The 21,408-nt window shown below is 57.6% G+C and overlaps 1 protein-coding gene across 2 annotated transcripts in view; it reads right to left on the reverse strand.

Annotated features, from left to right (window-relative positions):
• NTN1 (netrin 1) overlaps positions 1–19,981 on the reverse strand; it is a 97,012-nt gene extending 77,031 nt beyond the window's left edge. Inside the window, exon 1 of one of the 2 annotated variants that reach the window (XM_085077999.1) lies at positions 18,687–19,980. In XM_085077999.1, coding sequence (XP_084934125.1) covers positions 18,687–19,710 — 1,024 coding nt within the window. In that variant the 5' untranslated portion in view covers positions 19,711–19,980. Of the gene's footprint in view, positions 1–18,686 lie in introns of both variants that reach the window. The other variant, XM_085078000.1, reaches the window with a different exon arrangement.
• Between the last annotated feature and the right edge of the window lie 1,427 nt (positions 19,982–21,408).

The raw sequence follows: 21,408 nt of genomic DNA on the forward strand, positions 1-21,408 counted from the left end.
TGCCAGAATACACGGAGACTTGGTGAGGGGCTTTTCTAAAATCCCCCCAAAAGGCTGTTAAGGACACCTGCCAAGCAGAGGAGAAGAGGCAAATTCCAACCCCAAACCCAGCCTGGGATAGCAGGGACAAAGGGTGGAAACCCTGTGAGTCTTGGCATGGGGGAGGGGAGCAGCGCCCAGGGCGACTCATAATTAAAAATAATAACACTGAGCGCTTCCAAAGCACTCGGTAAACACGATTAACTAATTAGTCAGGTCTTTACTAATTAACCAGTCACAGGACTGGTGTTGCTCAATATGTTTAATGATCCGGAGAGAGGCTGAATAGCTGGGGGCAACGTCTGGGAGCTGTGCAGGGGACTGACAGGGAGGCTCAGATGGGCTCACACAGGGCTGGGAGGGGACAGGCAGGGACACGGGATGGACACTCTTATCCTGCCAACGACAGAGCTGTCCTGCTCTCCCCTTGCACTCCCGGCACAGCCTTCCCCGCCGCCTGCCCGGCTCTCAGGATGGGGACTCGCTGTGTCTCTCCCACAGCTGCCTGTGGGTAATGTCTGTCGCTGTTCAGGCACAGCAAAACGAGATGGAAATGTTCAGGTACACCTGAACCCATCCCAGTCTGAAATCAGGCTCAGTGAGACTCCCCCAAAAGCCCACAAGCTTCAGGTCTGTGCTCCCCAGCACAGCAACGATGGGTCTCCTCTCTTTCCTCCCAGTAAAGCAAGAATTGGAGTAGAACTAATGCAGGAATGGGGGAAAGAAGATAGAATTAAAACCAGGGAGCCTATCTGGCTGCCACTGCATTGCTCATTGCCTCAGTTTCCCAGGATGTCACACCGGATATCATACTCAGACACTCCAACATCAATTTGGTTTCTAATCAGAGTTGCAGTTGGAAACTTCCCCACGAACAGAGTGAAAAGCACCTCCCCAAAAGGCAGATGAGGCTGCTGCTCATGATTGTCCTGCACCCTCTCCCTCTGCGTGAGCCCCGTCCTTCCTCTTCTGCACTAATCCCCACAGGCTGCTCTCAAAGTGCTTCTGGTGGCACCAGGCTGTCCCTGCTGCTGTCACAGGTGTCACACTGAAGGGAAGCTGCTCTTGGCTGGCAGCTCCAGCACATCCCAGAGCCCTGCAGGGCACCTTCAAGCCCCTGATCCTGCCAATGAAAGCCACCTTTGGGGACTGATTTTAAGTATTTCCTCACTGTAACTTGGGCATTTACTGTCCAGAATCCAAGTTCCTGTGTAATTAAACATTGGATGTCACAGCATCCCAGATGCATCTAGAACACATCTGGATAGCTGTGCCCATGGCTGTTATTCAAACCTTGCATCACACAGATCCCTCTCCCCCAGCACCAGGAGTTTATTCCCTGCAGCAAGGATCTGCCAGGACAGAGGGAGCACCATGGAGTCCCACAGGGTGCTCAGGGGGCTGAGTGATCCCTCTCCCAGCACTGCTTTTCCTGGGATAGCTGGGAAGTGCTGAGCTTCCCGTGGCACCTGCAGAGCTGCAGGACCTGCACACAGCACCCAGTGCTGCGGGCCTCACACAGCCAGGCAGCATCTCAGCGCTGCTGCAGCCTCTCCCAGGGCTCCTGCAAGAGAAACCAAGCCTTGGAGAAGGTCTGACTTTGCCTGAGAGCTGGATGGGCTTTTCCCATCAGACATTCCCAGTGAGGTGGGGAAGAGCTCCCAGTGCATTTTGGGGAGAGAGAGAGCTGAAGCAGGATCTGGCAGCTCTGGATGTGATGGCACTGGGTGCTCTGGCCCTGGTGATGGAGCATCCCACCCTGCTGAAGGCATCACAGAGTGCCTGAGCATCCTCTCATTTTCTCCCAGCTGGCTCCTGGTCCTTGAGAATGAAGGGCCACCACTGGGGCAGCAGCTCCTGGCTGAGTCACCGCCCTGCTGTGGTGGCAGTGAAACCTTCCAACTGCAAACACTGCATTCTGCAGTTACCAGGAGAGAAAGAAAGAGAATTCTCCCATGCAGAACAGTGCCTCGAGGTCAATAGAGAAACCCCTGTGGCCTGAATAGCCAGTCTGGGGAGCTGGGCAGCCTGGCAGGGAGGCTGGGGTCTGGGTGTCTGCGTTGTCACACTTGTAGCCAGGTTACCATGGCTCATCCTCGGGGCATCCACGCCTGGGGGCTGCTGCCTGCAGGCTTTCAATGGGCTCTGCTGCTCCAGCATTGAGCAGGACACTGGATTTGCAGCAGAAAAGCTCGTCCTTAGTGGCGCTGTCATGTCATCACCCCGGGGGCTCACAAAGGAGGGTGGGTGCAGCACAGGGAGCACAGCCTGTGCCACCCCTCAGCCCCCGGGCACGGTGCCTACTGCCCTCCCCAGGCACCCACCTGGCCCTGCTCAGCCCAGACACAGCCCAGGTGTCCCACAAAGGGCACCTGAACCACGGGGGCAAGTGGTGAGGACACAGCAATGGCCACATTGCCCTAATTCCTGTGTTGTGTCAGTGTCACTGTGCACAGGTGCCTGGTGCCTGGGGTGATGGGACCTCAGTGCCTTCAGCCACCCAAGCAACCAAAGAGGGACATAAGGACCCTGTTTCTTCAGGTTTTTTTTCCTAAATGCCTGAGCTAACACCCAGAGTGGCATATCCAGTGGGAATATAGAGGCCATGGATGCTGCTCAGTGTCCACAGGACGCCCCAGTGCCCCTGCTGTCCCTCTGTGGATGAGGACCCTCAGCTCTCTTTCAGGGCTCCCCCCCTGCTGCTGGAGGAGGAGTTGGGTGCTTTGGCCACGTCTGCCCACCCCCCTCCCTCCTCCTGGGGGATGAGAACTGGAATAAAAGGTCCATTTCTTTAGAAAGCCAGGCCTGACTATGGGAAGGGTCCCTGTATCCATGCAGCTCTCCCGGCCTCCCGCTCCCCTGTTTAGTAATCTCACTTCTGGGCCTGAATTCATTCAGATGCTGTGAAGGATTAGCTGACCTTTCTTTCAGAGCTTGGTAAGCTGGGGATGTTAAAGCTTCCCAAAAATTAAACTCTCAGGAGGCTGGGAGCCTGGAGAGCTGTTTATAGGCTACGGCTGCTTCCCCAGCATCCACCCCAGGGCAGGGATAGACCTCAGACTGTCCCTTTGTGCCCCCAAAAGTGCTCAGATCCATGCACAGCCCCAGCTCCCGAGTGCACAGAGCTGGTGGGGGCAAAACCAGAGGAGTTTTCTCTCCTCTGAGATGTTTTAGTAATATTTTTCTCTTGCCATAGTGGGTTTCAGCTCCTGCTTTCCCAGTTTCCCTCTGCTGGCATGACAGGAAGGAGTAAAGAAAAATGTGAGCCTGTGAATTTGGGAGCTGAGGTTTGGAAAGGTGGGGAAAGCTGTCTGGGGAGGGATGATGCTGTCCCAGCCAAGGGGACAAGGACAAGTTGCTCTCACCACTACCAGGGTGTGATCACTCTGAAACCAAATGACAGCCTGTGGCTTGAGGAGCATTTCTCTGCCTGGGATCTCAAACTGGGACTGAGCATGAGGAGCTGACTTTGAACTCCCAAGCACAGATGTGATGCACTGACAGGGAAAATTCTTCCACTGAAGTAGGGAATGTGCACACAAAAATCCTGCTCCCCCCTGACCAAGTGAGTCTGATTTTCAGAGATGGGTGCACAGGAGATGCAGAAAAATTCCCCTCTTTTAATACAGTTTTCTATTAATTTTCTCCTGAGAGTGAATCTCAGAGCAGAGAGACTATACCTGGAAAGGGCATCACTCACAGAGCCCATTTTGTCTCCCTGGCCCCAGGAGGATTTCACCAGGAAGATGAAATCACTCTTCCTCCAATTCAAGGAGCTGAAGAGAGCAGCTGGAGCTGCGAGAAGCTGGAGATGGCATGGTCTGTGCCCCTCTGAACCCCAGGATGCTGGGGCTGGCTTTGGGGAGCCTCCAGTGCCACGGAGGGGCTGCAGGAGCCCTGCTCCCCCAGCACCCAGGGCAGCCAAACTCCTGGAGGCAGCACCTTCCCTTTGCTCTCAGCCTCTCCTGCTCGGGGCTGTGTTGTTGCCTCTGGCAGAACAGGAGCAGATCCACCAGCCCACACGCGGCCAAACGCAACCTTCCATCCAAACCCCGAGCAAATTGCACAGAGGGAGAGCAGAGCTCCATCCAAAGCCCACGGAAACCAGCGGTGAGACCAGAAATGACTTCTTCTCCTCCCCCTTGCTTTCCCTGTCTGTCCCGCTGGAAGTGGGGCCAGTTGCACACAGCAAGAATCCCCGGCAGCAGCATCTGAGCACACAGAGCCTCAAACAAACCCACTGCGCTTCTCCTTCCCACCCGAACTCCGGTTTGTACAGAAGCTGCGAGGGGAGCGAGGGGCTGCCTTTGTTATCCATTTAAATTGCTCCTTTAAATGGGCAGCCAGCTCCTAACAGGGATAATTTTATAGGCCCCATAACCCACCACGAGGAGTCTGTTTTACGACCCTGCACTCCCCCTGTCTGAGGCAGCAGCGAGGCAGCGGCCGGAGCCCGCGGGGTTCTCTGGCACGGAATCCATCGGTAATCCCGAAAAATAAAACTGTCTTATGAGATATAAATTAGATTCTTGCTCCGGGGGGATGAGTGGCTCTGCTCCCCCACGGGGCTGCCGCTGTCGGAGAGCATCTGTTGCAATTACAGGTTCCTGCAGCCTGCCCGGCAGGAATGACCTCCCAAATATTCCGGCAGCAGCTGGAGCTCGCACACTCCGTGTTCTCTTTGCAGCTCAACAGCCAGGGCTTGCTCTGTGCTGATTGCTGCTGCGTGGTCCCATGTCCTCCCAGGACTCTGGGGGTGTCCACTGTCCCCTCGCTGAAGGCACCAGCGTCCAGATAGTCACTTGGAGGCTGACCTTGTCTGTCCTCACAGGTTTGTGCACTGCAAAGTGCACCTTTGGCACCAGATCAGCAGCATTAATTGCCCGGGAGAGGAAGCAGCCTTCAGTGCTGTCTAATTACACAGAAATTACCAGAAGAAATTAATTCCAAAAGGTGACCATATGGGCTGCAACACTGAAGCCCAAACTGGATTTTGCCTCTGGTTACTGCCACTCAGAACTGAGGGCAGAATCCAGGCCAGAAGTGTGTTTCTAGTTCGTGATTTATTGCACAAAAATGGAGCTGGTAATGAAAACCGTGTTCCACTTAATACTCATGCGACTTCCAACAAAAATGCCAGCAGGAACTCTTTCTTCTGCTCCTTGCCTTACAGCTGCCTGGCAGCAGAGGATCTGCGAGCTCAGCCCTCCTGCCGTGGCACAGGGAGAGGCCCCACATGTCCCACATGTCCCCAGACCCAGCTGATGGCACCAGGCTCAGCACCGGGCATCCGCCCTGCCCTGCCCTGCCCTGCCCTGCCCTGCCCTGCCCTGCTCTGCCCTGCCTAGCCACGGACCTGCTCTGCCTCAGCCTCATCTTCCCTATCCTCCCACACCTTCCCCACCTGAGCAGGCTGAGCCCAAACTGCAGATTATTTCACTGAGCAGACAAAAAGCCATCTCTGTGACACCCTATTTCAGCACTGGTTTCCCAAACCACCCCCGGGCTGGTTCTGCTGCAGCACTGACCCACCCAGCTCCTACCCTCGGGGTGCTGAGCACCCTTTCCAGCACCCAAAGCTGATGCAGCCAGACCAGGTGAGTGCTTTGCTCCTTCCTGGCCCAATCTGCTGCTCCTTAGCTTTAAAAATGTCATTTTCCCCCGCGTGCAGGAAACAGCAGGACTCATCCCCTCTCCTCCTGGAGAGCAGCAGGTGGAGAAAGCTCTGAGGGAGCCTCAGGAAGGACCCTCGGGCCCCTCCAAGCCCTCCTTACAAACACGGGGCGACCTGTGGGAAATGGTCGGGAGATGGCCGAGTGCCACGGCTGAGCCCCTGCGCTGCGGACGGGAATTCATTTGCATGCCAAAGTGGTAGCCGGGCTCTTTCCAACGCGGTGCGGGCATAGAAATGTATTTGAATGTTCAATATGGCCCAGCAGAGAGCTCCCCGTGGGGAAAATCCCCCCGAGGGGCTGCTGGGAAGGAGGTTCTGAGTCAGAGATGCCTAAAGGAAACCTCAGGTCCCGAGGGCAGCAAAATTGCCGGGGAGCTGAAAGGCACCGAATTGAGGCTCGAGGAGGATCCGCGGCGGGGCTTTCCCAGCCAAAGCCAGGCGTGCCAGCGACAACAGGAAACTCGTGGGCTGGGTGACAAGTGTTGTGGCCTCTCCTCAGCTCTCTCCCTGCTCAATGGCTCCCGGGTGACTCCGCAATCAAGGTCCCATTCAAGCCAGGAAGAGTCACATCCCAGGGATATGTGTCAGGCCAGCACTTTCCACTTCTCTTTCAGCCCATGGACACCTATAAATTTTCCAGGGACAGTGGGACAGGACATGCCTCCGCTGCAGCCACTTCCAAAGGCTCCTTGAAAGCAGCCCAGGACACGGAGAAATCCATTATATGGAGCAATTACCAGGGATGAGTGTGAGTTCATGGAGCTTCTCCCTGCCAAGGACCTGAGCACAAAGTCCATCACCCCCGACCAAGGCAAGCGAGTCAAATTACTGGCAATAAATACATTTATTCCAAATGTCGACCCACTTTACATTCCTTTATTTAACGCAGCTGCTCTAAATAGGGGCTGGGATAAATAGAAAATAAAGTCTGGGAGGCTTCATGGCTCCCTGGTTCTCCGGGCAGAGCTGGCTGCGTTCTGTTTGCTATTATTAGTGTAACGATTGTTGTTGTTATTATTATTGTTATGATTATATGCATTTCATTCTCTTTCGGGTAATGAATAATTTATGACTCTGTCTCGATCCCCTTTCAATGGATTCACTATCCAGGGAGACTCGCTGAATAATTTGGATCATTCGTTTTCAAGTGCAGGGGCTGCCGACAAATTGTTCGCTTTTCACTGCTGGGGACATTCATTGGTCACCCAAATCAGGGGATTTCTTTGGTCTCCCCAAGCACGTGAGGCGCTGTCTGGGGTTTTGTTGGGATTTTTTGTTGTTGTTGTTGTTGATTGGGAGAAACTTTGCGAGGTGGAGACTAACAAATAGCTCATCTGGGGGCTGGATTTCTGCAGGAGTCAGTTTGCCAAATTTCTGAGAACATTTGGTGGTTTTGCAGAGGCTTGTGAAAAGTAAATGCTACAGAGGTTATTAAATGTTATTTAAATGTTTTAAAGGCACCTCTGCTCTTGCTCTTTGATTTGATCTAAATTATTAGGCAGCTGATTATTAAATTTTGCTTACTCAGCTCGAACTAGAGAAATATTGTGGTGTTAAAGCTGCTTAGCCTAAAATCCAGAGGGAAAGGGAATTTTCAAGAGGATTGCATTGGGGATCCTTTATTCCTTACAATCAAATGAGTGCCTGTATCAAGCTGGCTGTGGCCATCCTGCAATCCCTAATCCTCAATTCACACCCATCAGCACCCCCGAGCCCTAGGCAAGCTCTGAGCCCCTCAGGGATCCATCCTTGAGCACACACATGGCATGAGGATGAGCGCTGTTCCTTACCATGGGATGGGATGGGATGGGATGGGATGGGATGGGATGGGATGGGATGGGATGGGATGGGATGGGATGGAGACAGCTGAGAGATCAGGGCTGGTACCCACAGTTTGGCTGGGATGTCCCCACTTGGACAAATCCCGACAGATTTGCTGCCAGCTCCATGAAAAATCCTCAGGACATGCAACGCTGAGCCGCGGAATGAACCGACGGCGAATCTGTGCTCAACAGACTCCTCTGACACTCCATCTGCCAGGTTAGATGTTGCACTGCGCCCAAAACCACCACTGGCTGAACCCCGGGACAGCTGAGAACTAACAGGGCTGAGCATCCCCGCTCGGGCTCAGACCTTCCCAGCTCAGCGCGGTGCGATTGCCACCCCGCTGTCTCAGAGCTCCCAACTCCCGGCACCACGAGAGTCGCAGAGGACAATTCCTGGTCCTCAGGGCCTGGGGCTGGAGCGGGAGCCGCTCGTCCCGTCCCTGCCCTTCCGTGCTCGTCCCGCTGACCACTGATCTCATCCCTGCCCTGCTCATTCTGTCCCTGTTCCTGTCCCTGTCGCTCTCTCGCTGGTCTCTGTCCCTGTCCTGCTCATTCCGTCCCTGTCTCTGCCTGGCTGGTTCCTGTCCCCCTGGTCCCGTCCCTGTCCCGCTGGTCCTGTCCCTGTCCCGCTGCCGGTCCCCTCCCTCCCGCACCGCCCGCTGCCTGCGCCGCCCGCCCAGCCCCGATTTACGAGCAGCGTGTGAAGGACAGACACTGGGCCACTGGGCTGAACAATGCGGGAATATTAGCCGAGTTACAAAAACAAACAAACCAAGCCCTGCCGGGAGCCCGTTTCATTTATCTTCTTTTGTCCCGTTTTGCTTCAGCGTGAAAGTCGCCCTTTCAAGCGCAGCGGTTGCGTTCCAGCCCCGGCGGGCAGCTGATCCAAGGCGTTACACCGCGAGCTTCCCAAAGGCGTGTTTGCACAGTTCAATTCATCCCCAAATATTCAGCGGACATTCCCTCCCTCCAGCCCTCCAGGCACTTTTTGCCCAAGAGCCGGGGGTGTAAAGCCCGGGCCCGGGGATCGCGGTGCACAGAGCCTTTGTGTGCAAACACAAGCTGCTGTTTGTATTTGCCTTCCCACTGTCAGAGCCCGATTGTGCCGGGGCAGCGCTGGCGACCAGGCTGCTCTCAATATCCGCCCGGCCACCGCCGCTGCCAGAGGGAAGCTCCCCTCCCTCCCTCCCTCCCTCGCGGCCGCTTTGAAGCGAAGGGATTTAATTTCATGAGGCTTTCGGTAATCACGTTCCGATCTCCAACATTAACCAGAACTGACTCCCTCTTGCAAAAGAGGGAGGATGAGCCAGTAAACAGCCCCGGCTCGGGACGGGCTGCACTGACAGAGGAAGGCAATGTGCGGGGTTGGTTCTCCGTCGCTTATCAGATGAGACTGGAAAACAACAGGATCCGGGCAGCAGCAGGAGGGAGCAGCTCTGCCCATCCCGAGGATGCTCCACAGGCTGCTCTGCTCACCTCATGCACCACAAACGCTGATTTTTAAACCCGCACATTTTTCTCCTGTCTGCAGCGCTACCCATCGTTGACCTTGCTTCTTCCCTGTTCCATTTACAGTGTCCTGATGCCTCTGTCACCTTCCCCAGGACTCGGTTTGCTGCTGGAAAAGGCTCCTTCTGCTCGTGCATCGCGACCTGCTGTGGTAGCCAGCGGACCAGGAAGAGACAGGGCCACCCTTCTGGGGAAGGTCTGGGGAAGAGGAGGCTGAGAACAGGGAGATTTAGGTCTCACCTGCCGGCACTGTCCCTCCCTCCCCTCTCCTCCCTGCACACAGGGCTCAGCTGTCCCCAGAGCATCTCCTGGCCAAGCAGAGATGACACTTTGGACCCTGAAAGAAACTGATAGAAACTTCTGGGACTGTCAGAGCAAAGCAAGTGCTGGGCCAGTACTCAGTGAGTGTAAAAATTCCCTTTTCCAATCAGATGTGCTGTCCTTTGTCTCCTCATCCACTCTGGTCTGACTGTCTGCAACTGGACCCTAAATAGCTACAAAGCTGCTATTAAGGGACATTCATTATTCCCACAGAATAATTAATTATAATTCCCATTAAAATTGTTGCACTTGGTCAAAATAAAGCACAAATCCCAATGATCCACCCAGTGCAGCCTGGCAGGAATCTGGGTGATGGACGGCTCTGAAACACCACAGGGAAGATGACGTGGACACCTCACCCATCTTTCCATCCTAGGCTCTGAACTTGGAGCTCCCAGGCTGTGTGAGGATGGGGATCAGGGAGGGAACAGCTGGGCTGCTCCTCGTGTGGGCTGGGAGAGCACAGACCCAGCACGGAAATGGCACCGAGCCCGGAGAGCGAGCGCAGAGCAGGGACTGCTGAGCCAGCATCATTCCTCCTGCTCTCCTCCTCCAATTCCCACCTGGGACACGGGGAAAGGCATCTCACCTCCCTCCCTCGTGCCCTGAGAAACTGAGGAGTGCTCTTCCCACTCCATGAAGCACCAGCAGCAAATCTGTGCCTACTTCTCCACCGGCAGAGAGAGTTTCCCACCCCAGCACTTAAAAAAGAACAAATTTGCTGTGAAACAACCCCACAGAGCCAGGCTGCTCCCAGCCTGTGTCAGTGCACTGCCTGCTCCTGCCCCTCATGGCATTTTTGCCCTTTCCCAGGTGAAAATGGGGGTGCTGGGTGTCAGTTCTTGGCTCTCTATCCTCCTCTCCCCAAACGGGAGATACAGCAGCTTTGGCCCTCAAGCAGAGATTCCCAACGTTGCTCATTCCTACATGTACTGGAATTTCCACTCACCTGCCCTCACAGTATTTTCTCCCTGCTCATTTTTGTCAGAAGATGGCCAAGGTCTCCTCGGCTCATCCTTTACCCTTCCCTACCACTTCATCCCCAGGGGAACAGGAACTGGCCTGAGGGCTGTGATTCCCAGTGCAGCATTCCAGGGCATCCTGTCTCAGCCCAAGAGGGAATCCCTCTCCAGGAGAAACCACAACCTGGGTGACAACAGTCATTGGGCAAGGTCAGAGCTCCCTTCCAGTCCTGGAAAACCCCTGTACTTCCAGGAAGGACTGAAATAAATGCTTGCTCCTTCCCCTCTCTCCAACCCTCTGTCCAGGTGAGGGATGCAGATACAATTTTCAACCCTCCCATCACTCACAAGAGGCTTTGAAAAGGTTGGAAAGGAAAGTTTCTGCCTGCAGAAATATCTGCCCAGGAAAATTTCTGTCACGGTCTCAGAGCTGTGTGCAGGACATGAATCCAGTTTTTTTTCCCGCCTGTTCCTTTCTCTGCCCTCTGGAATCCCAGCGATGCAGGAGGAGCCTTTTGTGGGCATCAGTTCTGTGCCCAGTTTGTGCTGCCAATGCCCCCCGTGCCAGGTGAGACCTGGGTGTTCAGCATCATCCCTGCTGAGCCCCAGAACAAAACAATCTCTGTCAGAATCACTCCATCCGTTTTGAAACGCCAATCTCCCCTAAAACCAGTGCTGTACAAAATACTTCCATAAATCCAGCTCCTGGCAGAACTGAGTGTCTCCTCCATTCCTGTGCTCTCCCAGCTCAGAACCTATTTCTTTAGTGTCTCCCAAAGAAGGGCAGGATTTTTCCCTCCCCACCATTAATTCCCTGTTTTCTGCTGAGCCTAAAGCAAACTCCCATTCAATGTGGGGTTGAGCCCCTTACCTCTGCTCTCTCTGCCTCTGCCTGGGATGGACCAGGAGCAGCCGAGTCCTGCAAGAGCCTCCATGGCTTCTCCTGCAGTGGCTGAGAGCAGGAAAAGCCTCCCTGTCTCCTTATCAGTCCCCAGGGCATCCTAATCCCCTTATAAATGAAAGCTATTATACAGATATCTTTTTAAAAGCCTGCCTGTCACTCCAGCCAGCCCCAGTGCTGCTATCCGGACTTTTTGGAGTGTGGTCAGTGGGAATGACTCTGCCACGGGCCGAGCCGGGATTGCTCTGGGGGAGGATCTGGCCTGTCTCTGTCTCTGTCCCTGTCCCGTGCTTTGATCCCTGCTCAGACACGGAGCTTGTCCCTGTCCTGCCGGGCTGCAGAGCCAGGCTGAGCCCCAGGCCGTGCCAGCCCCGGCTGTGCCACGCTCCGTGCAGGAAGCAGCGGGGATCTGGCAGGGATGCTCGGGACGGGAGCTCGGCTTATGCAAAGCAAACGTTTCCTGCTGATCGCAGCGGCAGAGGCCAAACGGCAGCCGCTGCTCCAGAGGCACCCTGGGGATGGAGCAGATGTGGCTGTTGGGATCTGCCACTGCCCAACCCTGTCCCGGCTCTGAGCCCCTGCACGGGCTGATCCTGGCAGCAAATCCTCTCCCTTCCCTGCTGAAAAGCGGGGGGATGTGTTCGGTGCAATCGTGAATGTGCTGCAAATAAATCATCCTGCTGATTGAGTCTGGGGGCTGTGAATCCCCCCTGTGTTGGGGATTCACCCCTGCCATGGGGTTGGTGTGTCCTGTGCCCCAGGCAGCTGTGCCAGAGCTCTCTAGCAAAAGATGGATGTTAGATTTGATGGGTTCTGGAGCTGCTTTGGGGTTTTTTCTACTGTTTGATGGCAGCAAGGGGCAAAAAACCCCTCTGCAATGCTAGGTAGGTAACCAGACTGTTCCACTCATCCTGAGCCACAACCTCCTTTGCCCTGGATGTCCCCCAAGACAAAACTGTTGGGGGAAAAACTCACCATAAAGCCCTGAAATTCTGCAGAAAATCCTCAGTAAAACTCTGCTTGCACAGCCCAGTCACAGGATGGGAACCGTGAAGGCTTTTGAGGTGGAGGTGATTAATGCAGGGTAAAGAAAAGGGATAAACTAAATTTAATAAGGGACACCAGCAACTCCACGGAATGAAATCCTGAATAATCCATAATAAGCACAAGAGCCTCCAGAACCACTCTACCAAAAAGCAGAGCATTACAAGAGGGAGGCAGGAGAGATTTAGGGCCAAAAAGGCATCAACCCTCCATGGCCACAAAAATCCATCTCCCACCCCTCAGGATGAAGGGGGAGATACATCAGGAATACAGAGACAAATTCGTGTGCCCAACTGCTCCCACTTCAGAGGCCAGGGAGTACCCCAGAATCCTGGGAGTGCTTTAACAGGCAGGACCCTGCAGGCAGTGAGGATTCCAGAGCCCTCGGGTGCATTTTGCTCCATCCGTGGAGAGGCAGCACGTCCCCCGGGCAGGCACAGGGAGTTTGTGAGGCGAGGACAGTGGAGGCTGAATAAGGATGACATGATTTGGCCCAGAAAGAGGAGGGCAGAGATTAGCCGTGGACAAGCTCAAGGGAAGGCAAGTGTCCAAACCAGAGTGCCAAGCCTGGTTTTGTTTTAGCCTTAACTGCGCTTTTTTGTTTGTTTGTTTGTTGGTGTAAAAACCTTTCTGTTGGGAATCAGTTTAACTTTAAGCTTCCTGAGAATAAAAGCCTGTGAGAAAGCTCTGCCCATGCAAGGCTCCCTTGGGAGGCTACAATGGGAGTCTCAGCAGCTTATGGGCCCAAATTTCTATGGCTACAGCACCCATCTGCTCAGCAATACAGTTACCCCTGCTCATGCAGCTCCCCGTGGAGCACAATCCACTGGGAGCTGCACCAGGATGGGCTGGAAAGGACCTGCAGCTCCATGGATGACACCTGGAGCCACGAGAAGTCCAGCCCTCACAGGGTCTGGTCCAGTTGCTGGTGAGGCTGCCCCAGTTGCAGTTTACCTGCGTGCAAAGTTGCTGCAATAATGCTTTTCGCCTTTCTTAACCCAAATGATTTACACAGCCCCTCCTTTACACCCTCTACATGGGGAAACTGAGGCCCAGGACAAACCTGAATATCGGAAATGATGAGCATTCCTGTTATCATCAGGAGGTAGTGGAAAGTAACATCATAGAGCAGCTCCAAACTCCACCTGTGAGCTTTGCCTGGATCGAGCCACAGGCAGTGCTCTCTGTGCTGCCAGGGCCAGGCACCAATATCTGCCTCATTGGGGAAAGGATGTGACACTGTGGAGATCCTGCTCTGTCCCCCTGGCGATCCTCTGTGGGGCCCTGGGGATCCTGCAGGGGCAGCTTAGGAATCCTGCTCAGACCTCCCTGCCCAGGCTGGCAATGTTGCTGTTTTTCAAGGCAAGAAGGGATGGATGCTTGCATCCTTCCCCATCCCTCTGGAACAGACGTGGCCAAAAGCACACTAGGGACACTCAGAGTCCTCTTCTCCTCACAGAGGGATTTTCAAAGCCACTGAGTTGCTCTGTCTGACTGCCACCCCACCATGGTGCCCAGAGCTGAAGGGACAGAGGGTGCATTGGATGTGCCCCTGTGTGACTTGGTCCCTGCCAGCTCTGCCAGTCCTACCCACACTCTGCTTCCCACTGCTGCAGCCAGAGCCTTTGTCCCCCTCAGGAGAAACCATCTGCAAAGCCCTGAACCACCACAGGAGAGAAGACAGAAAGGAGCCCAGTCCTTCTTGGTCAGATGAGTCTTAGCCACTGTGAGCCATTGTCAGCCCCTGGTGGCCCAGGCCTTGCCCTGGCTCCCTGCTCTGCCATGCCTTGACCCTGCAGACAGGCACTGGGGCTGCTTGCCCTCCACTCTCCAGTGGGACAGAGCCAAAGTCACCACCAGCTTGACTCCTTGTCCCATCTGGAGGCCAAGGGGAATGGGGCTTCCCAACATCCCACTGTGCCAACCTGGGGAAAATGGTTACAGACAGGATGGGAACTGTGAAGGCATTTGAGGTGGAGGTGATTAATGCAGAGTAAAGAAAAGGGGTCACCTGAATTTAATAAGGGACACCAGGAACTCCCTGGCATGAAATGCCTCACATCCCTCTGTGGGAGCAGAGTGAGAGCAGCTCGCTGGGTGGGAGGATCTGATTTCCCTGGCTGTGATGAGGGTGGAGGGGGCCTGTTTGCTATTTCAGCAAGCACTGCCCTGCGAATGCCTCCCTGGACCACCACGGAGGTGATAAAGCCCCAGGTTTGTCTGGAAGGAAGTTTTTCATTGGGAGTGTTTGGCAGGCACTGCTCCCAGAGTTCCTGGTCAACTTCTTGTCCGAGGTGAAGTTTCCTTTGTGCTGAATAAGAAACTTGCTCGGAAATTGCTCTGACATGAGACGCATCCCAGCCTGGGAACCCTTCGGCAGCAGAGCAGAGCCTGTCCAACACCAGGCTCCCCGTGCTGCCTGTGCCAAATCCCCTATCTGGGAACACAATGTGTTTCCTTTCTCTCCCTGCACTCTCTCCTGGCTTTGTTAAATACTCTCGACACATCACAGAGGGCCAAAACCCGAGCGGCGCCCAGCACCTGCAGCCATGGCTGACGTCAGGCACACGTGCAGGTGCTGGGAGCATCTCCTGGCTCCATGGGGAAAGGGCTGTGGAGATCCAGAGCCTGCACTGGGAATGGAGTCTGGAGTTCTCCAAGTGCCTGTCAGTGGGATGCAACCCGGGCTTGTCCAGTAGTGCTTTATGAGAGGCAAAGGCAAAGATGTTTTATGCAAACTAAAGGGAAGGTGCTTGTCTGGGTCGATTCTCAGCACTCTAAATAACACCACAACTCCTGAGAAATTTTGGAATAGTGTCCGTTGTATTTTAGTGATATTATTAAATCTGGTTGAAGGCTCTGCCTGCCTTTTCCTATGTCCACATAAGCTCACCAGCATCTGAGTTCTGAGAGCTTTCAGAACTGAGAGCAGTTCAGACTTTTTCCAGCTGCAATCTCCTCTCCCAGGGGAGCTGGAAGCTTCATCAGGACAAACTGGGTTGGGGACAAGGGGCTTGGGCTAGACCAGTGCTGAGCACACAGAGCCAGCCCAAGGCGCTGGAGAGAGGCAGGATGGAGAACAGACCTCCAAGCTCGTCTCCAAGCTGTGTCCTCCCTGGAGCAATCCAGCTCCCAGGCGCCTGGCCAAAGCCAAGGCCGAGCTCTGCGCGGATGAGTTCTCTGCCAGGTAAAGCTGATGGAAACCTGAAGCTGTGAAAAGCTCTGCAGGAGCAAATCCCTGGAGAACACCTCCTTGGGAAAAGCCCTGTCCTCTCCATGCGTGGTGCTGGGATCTCGCAAGGAGTGATAAAGAAAATTCGATCTAGCTGGCAAAAAAACGTTCCCGTGGGAAATTTTGACTTTCTGTCAGAAAGTCCAGAGCATTTCTTTTTCAACCCCAAATAAGCATGAATAGGAACAAAGATTCAGTTTTGGCAGGGGGAATGGGCTTACCAAAGAAAACACCCAAATTTTTAAGCAAAGCAGACACATTCTGTAATTTTTCTCCTTGGATGAAAAGAGAAAGAAAAAGAAAATCGCCAACGATTTCCAGAATGGAAAAAAGTAAATTCAGTGGAAAAAAAACACAACCATTTCTCCCACCGCTATTTGATGCAAATTGGGGCTGATTTGGCTAATTCACCTTTCCCTCACAGGGCTGCTCAGGACGCTCTAGCCGCTCTGCCTTCCCTCTGCAGGGCTAAAGGAGCCTCCAGCTTGCAGCGGCAGCAGCAGCAGCAATTCCCCGCTCATCCCCAACCCCTGCCCGGCACAGGCGGCTCCGCAGCCCCCGCTGACCCGAAGCCTGACTTTCTCTCGGGATTTGGGAGAGAAACCAGGGTGGGCCGGTGGTCATGAGCGAGCGGGTGGGAGTTGAATGGGGTTATTGTGATCTTTATCTGGGGGGATTATACCAGGCGGTGTGGGCTTGGCAGGGCAGCACGGGTTTTTGGCCGTGGCTGGTGCTACAGACCGATAGGTGCGGCCCCGGGGAAGGCGCAGCAGGATCGGGCTGCGGAAAATTGTTTTACGGTAGCTTCATCCTTGCAAAACATTCACTTCCCAGCAAAGTCGGTGGAAAAGGAAAAAACAGAGCGATTTTCGTTTACAGAAGTCTGACGCGGCTCGGACAGCACATGGTTTGAAATGCAAAGCCTGGCATAAAAGTAACATATTTTACTGGAAACTGGGAACTTGTTTCCCTTTTATTGGAAATAAATTGGAAGGGAGAAGGATGGTAAGAGCACGGCGCCAGCACAATAACTGAACAGAAGCATTTTCAGGAGCATTTTGGGGACCCTGCAGAATAGACCGGGGGTCCGATAGCACCTCGAGACCGCACCAAAATTTATGGCATCGCTGATAGCTGACTCTGCAGAGAGCTCGTCCCTGCCGGGGAGCTGGGGCTGAGGCTGAGAAAGCCGGACCCCTCCTGCCCCCCCGGCCTCGCTGCTGGGCAAATACAGCGCTGGGAATCAGCGAGACGCGGAGCCCCGTGCCAGAGCGCTGCCGGCAGCGGGACCGGCGGGACGGAGGGGAAGCAAACCCGGAGACAACCTCGGCAGCCGAGTGGCACCCACCGCTCTCCCTCGGGACGAGGCATCTCCCGGCGGGAACCGCAGCCCGGGGGAGCGGGGGCTCCGCAGCGGGGCCGAGCATCGCCCCGAGGCTGCCGGCACCCCGCGCCCGCCCCCGGAGCCACCACCGCGTGTGACCCGGTGCCACCGGGCCGCGGCAGCGAGCCGCTCTCACCGCCAGATAACCCGGCTTGGCCGTGCCTCGCCGGTGAAGATGCCGGCAGAGGAATTGCGCTTTCTGCAAGGGACACATCTGATTGTGATTTGGGGGGGAAAAAATATAAAAGAAGGGAAAGAAAACAAAAAAAGAAAAAAAAAAAGGAAATTAAAAAAAAAACAAAAACGGCCAACCCCGGCCGCTCGGCGAGTTTTTTTTCCTATCGTCGGAGCTGCAAATATTTTGGAAGACGGGGCAGTGTTTTCCGTGTAAACAAGGCGGCGGCGGCGGCGGGCGGCGGGCCGGGGCTGCGCTCCGCCGAGCCGGGGGTTCCCGGCGCGGAGAGCCGAGCCCAGTCCGGGGCATCCCAGCCCCCGGGGCTGGGTCCCCACGGGCACAGGGCTGAGCACCGGCTCCCGAAACCGCGAGGAGAGGAGCGGCAGCGCACAGGGATCCCGCTGGGAAGCGGGGGTGGAAGATCGGAGGGAACGTTCGGCGGGATGTGTGGGGACTCACGGGAAAATGTTCCCCAAACCCTTAACCCTTCTCCACCCCGGGCAGAAGCGAGGGACACTCCGTCCCCTCCCGGGGACAGCCGGGGCGGCGCGTGTTTCTCGCTCGAGATGGAACGAACCGGCTGCTGCCCGGTTCTCCTTCGGCCCTGGGGCTCGTTCAAGTCCCCGCCGCCGCCTCCCAGGGCCTCCCGCACCCTCTGCGGATGCAGGGACGGGAACCGCAGGCTTTGCAGGGCTTTTCTCCCATGTTCCCGGCCGCCTTCCCCCGCGGGGAGAGCCAGAGCCCGTCCCTGTCCCCGTCCGGTCCGGACGCGGAGCCTCTCGGGCTTTGCGGCGGCTCCGAGCCCGTGTCCCGGGGAAGAGAGCGGGGCTGCGGGCGATCCCGGGATCCGCGGACTGAGCCGGGCCGTGCCCTGCGGGCCCCCGGCCGGGACCTGCCCGGGACGGGAGACACCGCCCGGCCAGCCAGGGCCCTCCGCGCTCCTCCGAACACGAACGTGTTCCCGGACTCCTGAGTGCCCCTTGTCCCCTCTCCTGAGCTCCTTGGTTTTTCCTGCCTCGCCTTTCCGAGCTTCCCCTTGCTCTGCCTATCGGAGTCCCCCGGCAACCCCGTCCTGCGCTGGCCGGGTGCCTCGGCGTCCCCTGTACTGTCCCGGGTGCCTCGGGGTCCACCGTCCCACGCCTCCGCGACGCTCGGTATTCCCTAGCCCAAATTCCTATGCCCTTCCCGGTGGTTCCAGGTTCCCCGTGCCCTCTGCTTTACACCTGGAGGTCCCTCGGTATTGTCACCACCGCGTTCCCGGGTATCTCAGTGTCCCCTGCCTTGAGCTGCCGGGCGCCTCGGTGTCCCATCCCCTGCGCTCCCGAGTGCTTTCACATCCCTGCTCCATGCTTCGGGGACCCTCGGTGTCCCGTTCTTCGCCCTACGCCCTCCGGTACCTCAGTGTCCTCCTCCTGTCCCGTTCTCCATCTCCCTGCGTGTCCCTGGTTGTCCCCGTGATGCTCGGCGTATCTCTGGATGTCCCCGTGCCTTTCGCTGCCGTCCTCCGCGGCTCCTCCGCTCTGCCCTCCCTCTACCTGCCCCCCCGGGAACCTGCGCGCCCTGTCCCCGTCCTTCTCCCCGCCTGTGCCGGAGTGTCCGCGCCCGCGGCCGGGACTCACCCACGCACTCGTTGGCCTCGCGGGCCGTCGCTCGCTGCCAGGGCCGGTCGTAGTGGAAGGGCTTGCAGCGGTCGCACTCGGGGCCGGCCGTGTTGTGCTTGCAGTCGCACACCAAGCTGTCGTCGCGGTCCCGGACGCAGCGCGACGCGTGCCCGTTGCACTTGCAGCGCCCGCCGACCTGCAAGTCGGACACGGCGTAGAAGTAGGAGTCGCGGGCCAGCTCGGAGTCGTCCTCGCTCTCGTCGCCGAAGGTGTGCAGGCGGCTGAAGGTCACCCTGATGTCGGTGGCCGTCACCCAGTCCTGCAGCACGGGCGAGTTGTCGAAGTCGTGGGCGGTGGGGCGGCCGTCCAGGGTGCTGAAGGCGATGAGGCCGCCGGAGAGGGGCCGCACGTCGGTGTGCGAGTCGGTGCACACCGCCTCCTGCTCGTTCTGCTTCGTGATGGCGGCGCGGCTCGGCTTGTTGTACATCTTGCGGCACTGCGTGGAGTAGAACTGGAAAGGCACCCAGGTCTTGCCGTAGTCCATGGACTTGTGGATGGCCATGGACTCGGGGCGCGGCGAGCAGAACTGCAGGCTGACGTAGGTCACCTCGAATTTCTTGCCGAGGGAGAGGGTGAGGGTGACGTTGTGGGGATACTGGACGTAGCTGTCGGACTGCCAGCAGGTCAGGTTGTGCGGGTTGTTGAGGTCGGTGAGGAAGGAGGGCGGGTGGGCGCGCTTGGGGTCGGAGGCGTTGCAGAGGTGGCAGGTGCGGACCTGCTCCTCGCCCTTCTCCGTCACCACGCAGTACCGCGACGGCGGCTTTCCGCAGGTGCTGGACACCTTCACCTCCTTGCCGAAGGCCGAGTTGACGAAGTCGGGGATGCAGCGGCGGGGCAGCCCGTGCTCGTCGTAGCAGGGGTCGGGCTGGGCGTTCTGCACGGCGAACATGCTCACGCCGTGGTAGCCACCGCGCAGGGGCTGCGCCAGCCACGCCGCCGCCAGCAGCAGGGCCAGCGGCGCCTCCGCTCCCCTCCGCGGCATCCTGCGCTACCTCCGCGCTGCGTGGGGATAGCGGGGAGGGGGACACGGGGCAGACGGGGGTGCCGCCGCTCGACCGCGCCGCTCCGCGGGGCACCTCGGCCGGGGGACGCGGTGCGGCGGCTCAGGGAGCCCGGAGCATCGCCCGCCCCGCGGCCAGCCCCGCGGAGAAAGGGGAGACCGCGACGGCGGCGGCACCACAAAAGTGGGGCTGGCGGCGGGGCTGGGTCCCGCCTGCCTCCCGCCCCGGCCCTCGCACGGAGAATGACTGGCGGTCCCAGCCCCCGCCGCGTTTGAGGTCATGCTAAAGGAGTGACATCGCGCTCAAGGAACAGAACAACGACATCCACTGGCGGCTCAGCCAGAGACGCGCACAGGCCTCGGGGAGGGCGGGGGGGGGGGATGGGAGTGGGACGGAGCCTGCCTCGACACCGCGGTGATGGGCGCCAGCTCCTCCGCGGGGCTCCCAAGCCGCCCCGAGGAGCCGCGGAAGGACCATTCTCATCCCCCCCGCCCCTCTGAGCCCCCGACGGGGCTGGGGGAGCCGGGGCCCCCTGCGCCCAGCAGCTGGAGATGCTCCGTGGGCGTGGAGCGGGAAGGGGGGGAAGCGGCCGGGAGGAGCCCCACGCCCACCTGTGGGGACGCCGAGAGGGACAGGATGGGGACGTCTCCCACCTGGCCTCCCCTCTCCACCGCCCCAGACAGGACTGGCCCCTCAGCTGGATCGGAAGGGACACCGGCCCGCAGCCTTCACCCCTGGGACAGAAGACCCGTTGTCGAGGAAGTTTAAAGGCAGAAAATCACGACGCGGGAACTAGTGGGCCTGGCGGCCCTCAGCAGGTTGTTTTAGGGGGCTGATCCTGGTGAAGAGGGGCGTTCTCCCTGCCACAGCCCTGGGACAGACCAGGCACAAGGGGCTGCGCGGCGCCACTTGTCTCTCCCCACCTCCCACTGCAGTTTGCTCTCGGTTAAAGCGAGGAAGGGGTTAAAGGCCGGCACTTGTCCCGCACCGGGCTGCGCCCCAGCCCCGATCTCTCCTTCCCACCCACCCAGCAGACCCCCGGAGCCGAGGGGCCGCTCTCGACGGCCGCTGCCCTCCGGGTCCACTCCGGCTCCGCTCTTGCCGCTGTGATCCCGGCCGGGGACACAGCCCGGGGGCACGGTACCGAGATCCCGGAGAGACGATCCCGGGAGGGAGCGGAGAGTTTCCCTCCCTCGGCTCCCGGCCGCCCTGTTGGCCCCCCTTCCCTCCCTCTTTGATTAAAAGGGCACTTTTATTTTTCCAACGGAGGTGCCCTCTCTCGGAGCGCTGCCCACGCCGTGTCACTCAAGCGGCCGGGCCCTGGCACGGCGGCGCGGTCCCCTCCCCGGAGAGCCTCGGCGGGGCGGCCCGAGGGGACGGGGCTGCCCGGGCAGCGGCGAGCCCCAGGCCGGCCTCCGCCTCCTCCCCTCCGCCCGCCCCTCTCCCCGCTTTGAATTCCTTGCCACCGAGCTGAATAAAAGTGGTTGTTGTAAATTGAATTAGTGCCTGATTAATCTGCTCCCGGGCCTGCTAGCCCAGCGGGGCGTCTTTGGCAATGCAACCGCCTTCCCTGCAGGGCAGCGGGGCTCCGCAGCCTCCCTGCCCCCATCGCTCCCCCCGGACCCCCCCAGCCGCCCCCCCAGCTCCGCCGCTCCCGGGATTTGTTAACTCTTCCCCGG

This window comes from Lichenostomus cassidix, chromosome 18 (assembly GCF_008360975.1).
Source record: "Lichenostomus cassidix isolate B80296 chromosome 18, HeHo_3.0, whole genome shotgun sequence".
Taxonomy (NCBI): Eukaryota; Metazoa; Chordata; class Aves; order Passeriformes; family Meliphagidae; genus Lichenostomus; species Lichenostomus cassidix.